The sequence below is a fragment of the Hordeum vulgare genome, chromosome 3H (genome assembly GCF_904849725.1).
Source record: "Hordeum vulgare subsp. vulgare chromosome 3H, MorexV3_pseudomolecules_assembly, whole genome shotgun sequence".
Lineage (NCBI taxonomy): Eukaryota > Viridiplantae > Streptophyta > Magnoliopsida > Poales > Poaceae > Hordeum > Hordeum vulgare.
Window position 1 is genome coordinate 560,167,976 of NC_058520.1, and position 13,775 is coordinate 560,181,750.

Here is a 13,775-nt window from a genome sequence, read left to right on the forward strand (position 1 = left end):
GTGTGCAAAGGCTAGTGTTTTTTTTTCTTTTTAATTTTATCAGGTCGATGTGTACTTGGCTCGTACTTTGAATCACGTCCAACGTGAGAGAGGCAAATCATCGAAAGCCCAAAAAAGTTGGGGGTTAAACGAGAGTCCTCCTCCCAATGTTTTGGTAGGACAGGGGGGTTTGTACAAAATCGGGGTCCTCCTCCGAGTCCAGTTCAACTTCAGCCCATGCCATGCATTCCCGATCCGACGGCCCATATTGCGGGATCGCGAGCACGCACCACGGCCCCGATCCTATACAAGTCGCCCCCGGCTCTTCCTCCCGAGCCCTACCAAGGCGTCCGTGTCTCCAAATCTCCCTCGAAAAAAAAAGCGGCGGCTCTAAATCTCTCCGCCGTGCTAAACCCTAGCTTCAGCGCCGGCGGCCCAATCCCGCCGCCGACGCTTCGATCCCCCGCCCGCTCCCTCCCAGCTCTCCCGCGCGCCTCCTCCGCCGTCGCCGACCCCGCTCCTCCTCGCCGGGGACATCGCGTTGCCGCTGTCTCCGCCCCGTGAGGTATGGTGTTGTTTTCATCCAGCGATTAGTTGAATCCCGTTGACCTTCACAACTTGTGCCGGCGCGCCATCTAGATCCGCCCCTGATTCCGGCGCACGCTTGTATATGGTCGTAATCTACTTGGAGGTTGGGCATTATTATCGAAGTAGAAGCTGTCACGGATTATCATAGAGTTGGACTGTTATGTTGACATGCTATTCTCGTCGTTGTTGTAGTGTTTAGAGTAGATTGAATTTGTCGGCCCTCTTTTTCGTTTATGTTGTTATTATCGTGGACAGAGGCTTGGGGTGCATATACTGTCTTGAATCTGCATTTGGATTTGTAGTCTTCATGCCAAAGGAACTGACGATTGTTGAGTCTTTATTCTGACTTTTATGTTGACCAATAGTCCCTTTTCTAAATCATTCTTTTAATGCTGCTACCTTTTCATGTCCATCTACTCTTTATTTTGTCTAAGCATCAATCTATACCTTTTTTCAGCGATGGCAACCCAAGCAGGAAGCCCGGCCGCTCCTCGTTTGAGTCCCCAAGTGGTAGGTTTCTCTCTTTCCTGTGAACAGGCTATTACAAGGGACGAGTGCTAGGTTTGATCCACATCTTTTTTGTCATGTAGATCTGCTCTGTATTTGTTGAGCAATATTACCATATTCTACATGAGACACCAGACCAGGCGCACAAGTTTTATCAAGACGCAAGTAGGATTGGCCGGACAGGTTCTGATGGAGTCATGGAATACGTAACAACATTGCCTGTAAGTTCCACTGAAATTTGTTGATATAACTTGTACGATCTTATTCTTGACTATATGCTTATTTGCACCTCCTGTATTCCAACAGGAGATCAGCAAGAAAATTATGGCCATGGACTTCAGCAAATACTTAACAGAGATTGAGACTGCAGATTCAGTGTTATCTCACAATGGTGGTGTTCTCATTGTGGTTACTGGATCATTGACCATGGTTGATGACTGCCAACGATTTACACAGTCGTTCTTCCTGGCACCACAAGATGGTGGCGGCTATTTCGTTCTCAATGATATTTTTAGGTTGATAACACAAAGGAATCTCGAAAACGGAAAAGCTCAGAACGATGGGCCTGTTGCTCAAACAGGTTGATATTTTTATTGCATTTATTCTAGAATAACTGTAATCCCATGTGTACTGATGTACTCACGTTTTTTCAACAGTAGCAGTTCCTACAGCTGTGGTGGTGGAGTGTCCGACTACTGACCCTGTTGCTGATGTGGATGTTCGAAATCCCACTGTTAATGGCACAATTGTTCAAAGTAACCAGACTGCTAATGGAACTGTTGAAAATAATGTAGAGCCACCTGCGAAGGTGACCAAAGAGGTTCCCAAAAAGATATCTGTTGCTGTTTCCCCCTCTCCTCCTGCTCAGAAGGATAACCCTCCTCCAGCTCAGAAGGATATTCCGAAAAAGACCCCTGTTGCTGCTTCTCCCCCTCCTCCTTCTCCAGCTCAGAAGGATGTCACGAAGAAGACTTATGCATCAATTGTGAGTTATCTACTTCCTCTTGTATTTGTCAGTAGACTTTTACTGCCATGTTTCTAATGTAATTCCGAAGTGATGGAAGTGATGGAATTATTGCTTTTTTGAATTGATGTTGACGCTCCTTGAGCTTTTGTGGACTTGAGGTTCTTTCTAATTACTGACCTGCAGGTGAAAGTCATGAAGGAGGCCCCACCAACTCCAGTTGTCAAACCTAAGCCATCTCCTAAACCTGCGACCAAGCCTGTGACCAAGGCCGTTGAAGGTTCAGAAAAATCTTCTGTAAAGCCTTCGCAGACTGCTGAAACCACTCCAGCTGGCACAAGTGTTGCCAAGAATAAAACTTCTCATGATGGTTGGTTATGGCTTTATTTTAGTATATATATGTAGTCCTTTTGGCGTTCGTAGGTGTGATCATTATTTTACCCTGCAGAACAAGGCTATTCGGTTTTCATCAAGGGTTTGCCTTACAATTCGACTGTCCAAATGGTTGAAGAAGAGTTCAAGAAATTTGGTACGATCAAGCCAAGCGGCATCCAAGTTAGGAACAACAAGGTTAGTTATAACAGTTTCTTTTGGTTCAGGCTGGTGCTATTTGAGTGACATTCTTACTTCAATTGCTTCAGATTGATCAATACTGCTTTGGGTTTGTTGAATTTGAATCCGAGCAATCTATGCAAGCAGCAATTCAGGTTTGCCTATAATGGACAGATTGTCTTTTTACAGTATCTGTGGAGATGATGCAATAATGTATCTTACTGTGATGCAGGCATCTCCACTTTATATTGGTGACACTGAAGTGGGCATTGAGCAGAAACGAACCAGCACACGAGGTAAGCAACGTTCATGGTTTCTGGTTTGTTACTTTGCCAAAGTTACTCTTAATTTGATAGTACTACATATCTTGGTTTTCTGAGCATGTAAAAAGATGCGTGTTTCATAAATCTGCATAACTGTTCCTTATGGCACCAAGTAATGTTGTGCTGCTCTACCAATGTTTTCTTCTTCTTGCTAGTATTAGTCTTAATTAATCTATGCAGAGTATATAGAAGAAAAAGAAATACTGTTGTTGGAATGCTGCCCACGAGTTTCTTAGAGGTTCATTTGTTAATTCTCATAATGTTATGTGGTTATTTTGTTAGCTGAATGCAGCGTTAGTTGATGCGATATTTAACTTGTAACTCTTTCTGCAGTTGTGAATGGCGTCGTCATGAATGCTGGCGGAGGGGGCCGTTTTCAATACGGGAGGGGGCACCGTGGTGATAACTTCAGAGGACGGGGAGGTGGCTACATGAACAGTGCAAGCTACCGTGGTGGTGATAACTTCAACAGGAGGGATGACGGCGAAGACTTCACCAGGAGGGACGACGGCGATAACTTCAACAGGAGGAACGACGGCGGTGAAAACTTCAACAGGAGGAATGACTTCCGGAACCGGAACGAGTTTTCAGGTCGTGGGCGAGGGCCTCCCCAGGGGAACGGGTATCACAACCACAACGGGAATGGCTTCCACCAGCCACGGCCCTTCCAGAACGATAACGGGAGGTACGCCCGTGTCAACAATGGCCCGAAGCAGACACCGGTTGCTGCTGCATAGAGGTGCTCCCAGGGGGAACCCTGTTTAGGGGAGCTTCAGAATAGTGGATTATTTTTTGGGGACTCGTTACGAGAGTTTAGCGCTGGTCGTTTGGTGGTGTAAGGTGAATTTGGCTGGTAAACGTCAATTGGTTGGCTGTGTTGCGAAAATTGAACTGCGTTGACTGGAACTCTGTGGTCTGGAATGTGGAAGCGAAGTTCTGTTTTATGTTGTCATTCATATTTGTCTGTATGTTTTATGTTGGATATTCTGATGCTGCTGTTTGGGTTGAAATAGATGAGCCAACGATCCTTGATATGGGGTACATCTGAACCACACCGAACAGGAGCTAAGACTTTAAGCTCTGTCCTGTTTTATTTTCTTTGGTGTCGTACAGTGATGTTTACTGGATTGGGATGTGATCTTGAAAATCCTATGTTGAGCTCAGTTTACCTTTCAATCAGTTTGGAATTGAAGAAGAGAAATCAAGAGATAGCTTCAAAATATCCTTTATGTCCTGTTATTTCTTTTCTGAGGCATCCATTCCTTTGTGATCGATCACACCAATTGATGAAGATGCAAACCTTAGTTTTTCTTTTTTGCAAAAACCTTGGTGTGACATCAGTAACTTCTTTATTAGTAGACTGTCAGTGCGTTGTCACGGACCACTAAATAAATTTATAAATAATGCTTAATTTTTTTTTTTTTGCAAAAACCTTGGTGTGACATCAGTAACTTCTTTATTAGTAGACTGTCAGTGCGTTGTCACGGACCACTAAATAAATTTATAAATAATGCTTAATTTATTTTCCATGAATGAGTACATTAGACACAATGTTCAACCACAACTCAGACGCAAGTATCTTCCGTTTGTTTCAACAAACACCATGCATCTCTCTAGCTTCTCTTCATTGAACTTGTCCATCCTTGTCTTATCTGTACATAAATCAATCATCCCCTCAATCGATTATCCCTTGACTCCGCATTAAGGTTTTATATCGTTGTTTCGTTGTTTCACTCTAATACGTATGCCGTGCAACGTGGAACATCGTCAACAAATGATGAGATATAAGGAACCTCGCCTTAGTACTAATAATAAGAAAAGTGGGCATATGAATATGAAAACATTCTTTCCACCACATTTTTTTTGAGACAAATTCTTTCCACCACATGTTCATTCACAAACTATTAATGCCATATTTCTCTCTTGGCTCTGCTTCCGCCTCCATCTAAGATGCGCCTCTCTCACTTTATCTCAATAATACTTCTTTTACGAACCTCAAATATACATACAACATCACACAATAAGGTTGCATCATTGTCATTCCATCTCTTCTTCTACTTTAGCTTTTTTGGTCATTGTGACGACAATCTGTTCCGTCGCCACCCTACTCCAAATCTTCCTATGTTTCCATCCGGCTCCAAATACATCCATTTTCTTACCAAGTCCATCAATTTGTCGTACCAAGTTTGTACTTTCAAACTTAGAATTTTCATTGTTCGGAATGAGGAGGGTTTTCAGAGTTCACTTCTCTCAAAGAGAACACAACACATATTGATATAGGTTAGTGATGAGTAAGAATCTAGGGGTTATTTATAATGATGAATACTAACACATGGTAAGTTATTCAATTGACCAGCTGCGTTGTTGTGTTTGAAATAATAAGTCTAATATGGGTATATTAAAGGGAGTCCTCGAATTAACAAACACAAGAGGAAAAGATAACTACTCCCTCTCGACGGGTGCATGGGGCATGCACATGTTCCTAGATCATCAAGTTGACAACAACAAAAACTTTGTGTTTAGGAAATTTATTTCCATACAAATTTAGTGTCTATTACCTGCACCCTAGTCCTTCCAATCATTGCCCCCTTTACCTCATGTAATTGTCACCATTTTTTTCCTCCCCCACCTTTGTCTCTCTCTCTCCCATTGCATCTTCCCCCGACTTTGTCCTCTACCACCATTCATCCACTCGCATCTTCTCCTATGACGGGTGAGGGCTATGGTGCCTCCACTTGCACGAGGAAAACCCTGGGTGGCCAAAAAAATGTTTTGAACACACCTATGTTGCACCTACTACTCCGGCGTGGCCTCCTGCTCCTCTCTCTTCTCCGTCGGGGAGTTTAGAGGCAAGGCAACTGCAATGCGAGCGATGTGTCATGCCGAGAGCTCGTGTGTTACAACGAGGGCATATAAATTCTACTGGTTAAACATCAATCTTTTCTGACATGTACCTTACGTCCACCCTATTCTAGATTTTCATAACATTTAATTTGATTTTATTAGGATAAGAGAAGGCAATGAAATATTTGATTGAGTGATTTTTTTTGGTAAAATTGATTTGATTTGATTGAGTTAATGCAACACATGGTTTCAGAAAAGTATCAATTTCATTTGGAATACTCCAAGTTACTATATTTATGTTGGTTTTTATTTTGTGCGACATCGGTTGGGGATACCAAAAACCAACGGGAAACCAAAGAGGGGAGGGGAATGTGAGGAGGGAAAAACCGAGAATGGGGGGAGGCAATTGAACCAACTCTCCTTTAAGAGTAGAGATATCATACAATTTGCTTACATAGATGTAAATTACTTATATACAAAAATATAGTTTGTTTTGAATCTTGATAATCCTTGCTTCAGGGACTATAGTTTCCTGCCTAAATATTTTCACATCCTTTTTTTGGATTGTAAAAATAGCCTTTTCGGTCAGATTGCTTCTATGACAACTAAATATTGCATCCATATGGCTAAATTTATTTGTCTAGATTGACCATTGAAAATGCTTCCATGGCAACATGCAGTCCCTTCAATGTAGTATATATATTATTTTCTGGTATGGTAGGAGATTACTTCGATTTGTCACCAAAAAAATTGAGGTTGATTTAGTCCGTAGTTAGAACTGGTGTAAAAATATGTTTCTTGCAATTTGAGAATTGTTCTAAGCATATCGATAAAGTACTTCCAACGAAGTAAAAATATATTTCCATCAAACATTTCTTAATAAAAATAAGAATTTTCTATATTTTTCACTTATGATGTGATGTAAGATATTTGCAGTTCACAAAAAATAATATTTCCATCAAACATCGGCTGGAACATGCTTTCCTTCAACTCCTATTTGCGCTTATGATGTCCTGTAATATAAAAACCAGTCAAAATAAATGATATGTGCACTAACGAAGGACATAAACTGTAGTTAGAAACGATGAGAGAATCTAAGGTAGCCATAGTGGCCAAGTTTACCGGTGCCTTATTTTACAACATTATTGCATACGTGTTGCAATGAGAATATACATATCAAAGTGGTTAAACAACCATTTTATCTTGAATTATTCCATAAACATCAATATATTTCCACTTGCTCCTCTATTCGCCTCCTTGGTGACTCTCGTGCAACCCTCTACATCTTTTCCGCTAGCACCTATGACCAGCAACCGTGGTGTGTATAATTTCTTCTTGAAGTTTGATGGCTTTACACATGTTCTCCTTCAACACATTAATATTAATAAGTTTTAAATAAAAAAGATGTAAGTGGTGCAAATTCACGGCAAGTTTGAATAGAAATTGTCTAGATGAACATCACATGAGCCTTACGCAATAAAATGTAATGCCTTTCTTAAAAAGCAACTGCAACTCTGTTTGGTCCTATACGTTTTCCAAAGAAATATTTATACTCGACTCCCATTCACCTAAATTATTATTTGATCAATGTTGTTGCTTGCCAGGTGTACAAGTATTTTTTACCAAATGTTCCAGCTCCTCCTAAATCTCAAAGAATTTGTTTAGGGGGTTGTTGATGTGACATGAATGGTATGATAATGATTAGAATATCAATAGTTTATATATGGATTCAATTCTTAGAAGCATTTGCTTTAGGCCAAAAGAATATCAACAATTCAGACATCTTTTTGTATGATCCATCATTACAACAAAGATATGGTTTTATTCTGGAAAGCTTATGCTAATTTTTTTACCAAAATTATTCTAATTGTGTATTTAACAAATCTCTCCCACCTAAAAGGTTTGACAATCGGTCTTGAACCATTAAAAAATTACACATATATTCAGACACGGTCCTAAATATATATGTATACATGATTGTGTTGAACCACTAAATATATATACTCCCATGACAATGCATGGTCCTTTTGCTATCAATTTAGAATCATATTCAATAATATAATTAATTAATTAAACAAAGAGTTTATTAGAACTGCAAATAATTAGAAGTAAGGAGTTTTCCAATTAGACATACATTAAATAATTAGGAAGAGAGTTAATTAGCCCTACAAATAATTAATTAGGTAGGCATCTAATCACACCAAATTAACTTAAAGCGTTCATGGTGAAGACGACTAGTAGGCTCTCATTGACGTTGATGACTACTCCCTCCGTTCCAAAATATAAGACCTTTTAGGGATTTCACTAGGAGACTACATACAGAACAAAATGAGTGAATCTATACTCTAAAATATGTCTATATACATCCGTATGTAGTTTATAGTGCAATCTCTAAAAGGTATTATATTTAGGAACGGAGGGAGTACATACGAGCGACACACATTTAACACCGAGCACAAGGAAAGTAGCACAAATGCAATCTATGATTCAAACTTGATCTGAGGGGAGGAGAACTGCTCTACTGCATACAAGATGCGCCAGCCGACGGGGGCTGGTCCACACTTCGGGCTATACACGAAGAACCGGAACCAACCAAGGTGGATCACCTTGGTTTGGAACCGGGCGACCACGTCGAACACCTTGGTCCCACCGTTGGTCGCAACCTCTTGTGCATGGGCTTCCTAGATGGATATCCGTGTGTCGTAGATGAACCGTACATGGATATGACTATGCTGAATCATGCTAAGTTGCTACTGTTGCTGCTGCTGTCACACTTGTCACTCAATTGCTACCGTTACTACTGTTATCAAAATTGCTGATATTACTCTTACTATTACTACTACCATTTGTTGTGCTACTAAATCCTTGATGCAGAGAGATATCCCACGTGCGATTGAATTGACAACTCAACTGTTACGACCAATAAATATTCTTTGGCTTTCCTTGTGCCGAATCAATAAATTAGGGTGAAATACTATCCTTGAAGACTGTCGCGACCCCCTATACTTGTGGGTTATCAGTGACGTGCAACAGATCATAGAACAACAACTCGACCTCCGCCCCCTTGAGCAGCATCCGCAGGAGCACTTCGGCAATGGCGGTAAGTAATTTCCCCCTCCCCACCTACTACTTCACATTTGATTTGAGTTTAGGTTCGATCCGCGTTAGGAGAACGGGGAATTGGGGTAAACGCCATAGGAGTGACTACCGATGGGTATGAGGTTTTCGATCCGGATTTAGTACAATAGGAATGAAGATTATGGTTCATCTTACACAATAGGCACAAATCTTAGCGTTGGGGACCGTGGGGGCGGTTGGAGCGGCGGGTGGCCTTGGCCTTGGTCTTCTCCTCGAGCTGCTCCATTGTCTCTTCTTCTTCGCCATAGTCTAACTCGATTAGCATGCTTGGGTATCCTGGCTTCTGTGCCCTCACAATCACCGTCGCCGAATCTTCTTCTTCCACCTCCATAGCCACCGCTTCTTGTTCCTACTCTAGAAAAAAAATAAGTTTTAAGACAACATGAGCATCCCATGCCCCCTGCTTCACCACAGGGTGCTGAACCGTGGACAAAATATTAATAGTTTGACAACAAGTTCTCCCATCACCGCTAAATAACCAGAAGTTCATACTAACGTAGTTCAGAGGGCGACAACTGTATCACCGATGCTATTGTGCGTGCTGCAGCGCACCCTGCACCCAATGGAGTTGTCATGGTTGTAGATTTGAACCTTGAGGTCAAGGCCGGAGATGCGCAGCACGACGAAGTTGCCGGGGACGATTCTGTGGCGGCGGCAGAAGTAGTGCTAGCCTCGACCAAGCACCATTTGCCCCTCGAAGTTCTCGATCCGAACCTAGAACTCACACCACTTGTTCGCCCAGGCCTAACCACGTGCAGGAGCTTGACCGTGGGCCACTCCTTCATCACCTCCATGAACTTGGGAGGGATGACGAGCATGACGAGATCCTCCTCGTCTTGGATTTGCACGTAGAATCAAAGGGGCTCTCGGGCCCCTCCTCATGGACAGTCCTAGGAGCTCGTCCCCTTGAAAGTGACACACTGATGAAGGCGACCCTGTCATGCAGGTTCACCCTCTTGAGCCAACAGTTTGTGGGTATGCAATCAACGATGGCCTTTGCGCCGACAACGACATGGGTCCTCCTCCGTCATTGTCCCACTTCATCTTCATCACCTTATCAGGTAAGAATACATCGATTAGTAACATGGGCATTGGCATGATACGTTTGTACTAGTAGTACCTAAAGTATCAAACACATTGGTCCTACCTATCATGAATGCCATGCACGTAGCAAAATCATGCATCAATCTAGCTAGCATGCACATGAACACGAAGCATGAACATCACAGACATCACCAATATAGCTAAGTAATACATGAACTCTAAGCATGAACATCAAACACATCACCTAACTCGCATCATGAACCCTAAGCATGAACATAAAAAACATCACCTAACTAGCATGATGAACACATTGTTGCGCACGAGCACTAGGCATGAACATGAAACACAATAGCTATCTACCATGTCCATGAACACAATGCACATCGTGAGCAGTACGCACTACGCTTGAACATGAAACACACAAAGAATTTGTTGCTTAGAACCCACTCGTACGTGCCAATCCATTAGTCGTGTTGACCAGACAACTTGTCACGTGCGAATTAACTTGTGGTTGGATGGTTAGAGGGACCGACGTATCCCAGTCTATCAGGGTTCAATTCCTAGTGCTCGCATTTATTTCTGGATGTATTTCAGGATTTTCGACGATGCTAATTCAGTGGGAGGAGACGTTCCCGTCGACGATGAGGCGTTTATGATGACTTTGTAGATCTGAAGATGATATGCTGGCTCAGTCTCTTGGAGGTGTTCATAAGAATAGGGTATGCATGTGCGTTCATAGGGATGAGTGTATATCGTATAGTATCGTGTTAAAAAAACTTGTCACATCTAGCAAATAGATGCTTATATTTTGAAGTGAGGGAGTTTCTTAATTTTGGTTTACTTAGAGCATTTCCACCAGATTACAACACCGAAATAGCGATAGCGCGGGTATTTTTTCTCTCAAACAGATGCATAAAACACACGGCATCAAATCCGAAGACCCTACTTGTAGCGGTCAGTGCGTATAATCCGACGCCCCAAATATGCAGCGTGGAAGGTAACACGTCAAAAAATTACAGTGCAAACGCTGATGTTTTTTATGGCGCACTTTATTTTATAGCTTGTGCTGGACACTGTTTTTGTCTCCGGCGTAAAAAAAAACATCGATTTTTAGTGTGCCAGACATTTTATTTGTCGCTTGTTGAAGATGCTCTTAGAAAAATCGGAAGAAGGGGGCTTGCTCTGTGTCCGGCTGGCCGACCCGCTTCCGTCCATAAAGGCAAAGCAACGGCTCTCTCCCGACTAGCCGTTGCCCCTGGCGCCGCGCCCCCAACGGCCATCTCCACCGCGCCGCGCGGCATAAAACCCGCCCACCCAACTCCTCCACTCCTCACTCCTCACTCCTCACTCACCACTCACCATCCCCAGTCCCGATCCACCCCACCAAGCAAGCAAATCCCTCTCGATCCGACCGCGAGCCAACTCCCGCCGGCCGAGATGGCGTCCGGCAAGGTGCACACGCACAAGGCGTTCCTCCTCTGCAACTACGCGCTGCTGGGCGCGGCCTCCAGCTGCATCTTCCTCACGCTGTCCCTCCGCCTCCTGCCGTCGCCCTGCGGCCTGCTCCTCATCTTCCTCCACGCGCTCACCGCCGTCTTGTCCGCGGCCGGGTGCTCCGGCTCCTTCACGGCCGGCCCGGCCAACCCGGCGCCCTGGCACACCGCGCACACCGCCGGCGCCGCGCTCACCGCCATCTTCCAGGGCGCCGTCGCGCTCCTCGCTTTCACCCGCACCGCCGACTTCCTCGCCGAGCTCCAGTCCTACGTCCGCGACGACGACGGCGCCGTCATCCTCAAGATGGTCGGCGGGCTCGGCACCGCCATCTTCGTCCTCGAGTGGGCCGCCCTCGCGCTCGCCTTCTCCCTGCGCCTTGACGAGGACGACGACGGCGAGGACGACCTCCGCCGCGCCAAGAACTGGGCCGACGCCTACCATGTCTGAGCGGCGAGCCTCCGCGCTCACCCGCTGGAGCGGCGGGCGACCGGTGCCTCCATCCAAGATGTGTCGATTTGGTGTTATTGCTGTCGCTATTCTTTTGTGCTAGTGCCTAGTACTGTGCCTACCGAGATCTCAGATTCTTTTGTACTACTAAGATATGATGTCAAGGCAAATGTATATTGCTTTTGACCCCATTTAATGGAAAAAAATATCATTATATTGCTTTGGATTTGGGTAATTGGTCGTAAGTGCTTGATTTATGCAGTCAACTGAATTATATTGCTTTGGATTTGGGTACTTGAGGCCTGTTTGGATGTCCTCCGCTCCGCGTCTTCACTCCCGACGTTGGAGGAGCGGCACTTAAAACGCAGAGTGGGGAAAGAGATATAGGCTTGCCGAACGCTCCTTGGTTGAAGTGCATGATTTATGCAGCCAGATTGAACTAGATTTATGCAGTCAGTCAATTCAGTTATAACTTGGGGAAACTTGTGCTGTCAGAGTTCTTGCTGAAATCAAACAGGTTCAGTTATAAGAGCAAATACTAGTATAGCCAGCTGCTGACTATAAGCCATTGCCATGTTATCTATAGCTCATTTTATAGTCAACATGCACAATAGTTCATTGCAAAAGTGTACTACTTCTTTATTATATGGTCCATCTTTTATACTCACAAAATGCCTAGGAGCACGTGCTAGAGCTGGCTGTCCGCTTACCTTCTCTCTCCTCTTCTCTTTCCTCTAACTAAATAAAAATATATTAGTTTATTCTTTATAGCCAGCTGATTCAGCTTTATTGTACTTGCTCTAACTTAGGGAAACTTGTGCTGTGAGAGTTCTTGCTGGAATCAAACAGGTGAACCTGGTGCCTGTTTGGGCTGTTTTGTGTGGGCTGTCTTGAGTGACCCGGTGGGTGCCGGGCAATCTATATTGGTAGGAGCGGAGGGATTAAACGCGTAGTTGCTGTGTAGCTACAGTGTTCCACTCATTTTTGTGTTTTGCTCGGTTGCTCCCCTCGGGTTTCCTTCGAGGTAAATGCACCATGGTGCTTGAATTTGCCACCGCTCATCACTTATTTTTTTGTGGTGATACATGCCTCTCTCCCTTAGCCGTGCCTGTCGACCTCTACCCATTCCATCCCCCTCTCTCCCTTAGATCCCGAGCAGGACGGGAACGGAGATCCGAAATTCCACGAGAGACACCCTCGGGCGATTCTGAGGCGACAGGAGGGGTGTGCCATGCGATGGGCTCCCCGCCGGCCGACAGGGGACTTGGTCTCGTCGGCGGCCGATTCTGGGCTCTGGCGAACGAAGACGATGACCTCCAGAACACACCGACGGCTTCTCCAACTCCTTCCGACATCGTATGCGAATCCATTTTGGTGGGATACTCCGAGGAGCAGGTCGCAAAATCCATAGACGGATTCGTTCCTGATTCGGACCCTGCTTGGGATGGGTTGACGGCTAACGACGAAGACAGGGTCGAGGTGCTCCGACGCGTCGTTCACCGGCGAACTTCGGCGAACGCGGTAAGACCATGGAAGGGACCTCTACCGAAGGTACGTCTTCCGGCTCTTACTTTAGCGGACTTTTGCATTCTTGCAAACAAGCACCGGTCAGGAAGAAATCACGTCGACCGGCGGCGATATCACGGCCGACGGCACATGCTTCAGCCAAAACGGATCTTGGGATTCGTGAGGCCAAGGAATTTCGTTTGAAATCGATTCTGTGCCAAGATGGGCCGGAATCTCTGTTGGAATTATGCCCTAGAGGCAATAATAAATATAGTTATTATTATAATTCCTGTATCAAGATAATCGTTTATTATCCATGCTATAATTGTATTGAATGAAGACTCATTTACATGTGTGGATACATAGACAAAACACCGTCCCTAGCAAGC

General features: G+C 44.2%; 2 protein-coding genes across 3 annotated transcripts; both read left to right on the forward strand.

Annotated features, from left to right (window-relative positions):
* Positions 1-318: 318 nt before the first annotated feature.
* LOC123445065 (nuclear transport factor 2-like) lies at positions 319-3,865 on the forward strand. 2 transcript variants are annotated; one of them, XM_045121991.1, is made up of 10 exons: positions 319-544; positions 1,025-1,077; positions 1,158-1,295; positions 1,381-1,654; positions 1,731-2,059; positions 2,225-2,408; positions 2,487-2,608; positions 2,680-2,745; positions 2,823-2,886; positions 3,247-3,865. In XM_045121991.1, the coding sequence occupies exons 2-10, from the start codon at positions 1,027-1,029 to the stop codon at positions 3,648-3,650; spliced, it is 1,632 nt and encodes a 543-aa protein (XP_044977926.1). In that variant the 5' UTR covers positions 319-544; positions 1,025-1,026; the 3' UTR covers positions 3,651-3,865. The 2 variants fall into 2 exon arrangements, with proteins under 2 accessions (XP_044977926.1, XP_044977927.1); XM_045121992.1 differs by having other exon boundaries at positions 1,734-2,059.
* Positions 3,866-11,241: 7,376 nt separating this feature from the next.
* Positions 11,242-12,102, forward strand: LOC123440607. The gene has a single exon (XM_045117170.1). It carries the CDS (start codon positions 11,377-11,379, stop codon positions 11,878-11,880), a length of 504 nt encoding a protein of 167 aa, XP_044973105.1. The 5' UTR covers positions 11,242-11,376; the 3' UTR covers positions 11,881-12,102.
* Positions 12,103-13,775: the final 1,673 nt, after the last annotated feature.

Coding starts and splice junctions, on each gene's coding strand:
- LOC123445065 (XM_045121991.1), top strand. CDS start 1,027: ATGGCAACCCAAGCAGGAAGCCCGGCCGCTCCTCGTTTGAGTCCCCAA. Junction 2,609..2,679: donor TCCAAGTTAGGAACAACAAG/GTTAGTTATAAC, acceptor CAATTGCTTCAG/ATTGATCAATACTGCTTTGG. Junction 2,887..3,246: donor GAAACGAACCAGCACACGAG/GTAAGCAACGTT, acceptor CTCTTTCTGCAG/TTGTGAATGGCGTCGTCATG.
- LOC123440607 (XM_045117170.1), top strand. CDS start 11,377: ATGGCGTCCGGCAAGGTGCACACGCACAAGGCGTTCCTCCTCTGCAAC.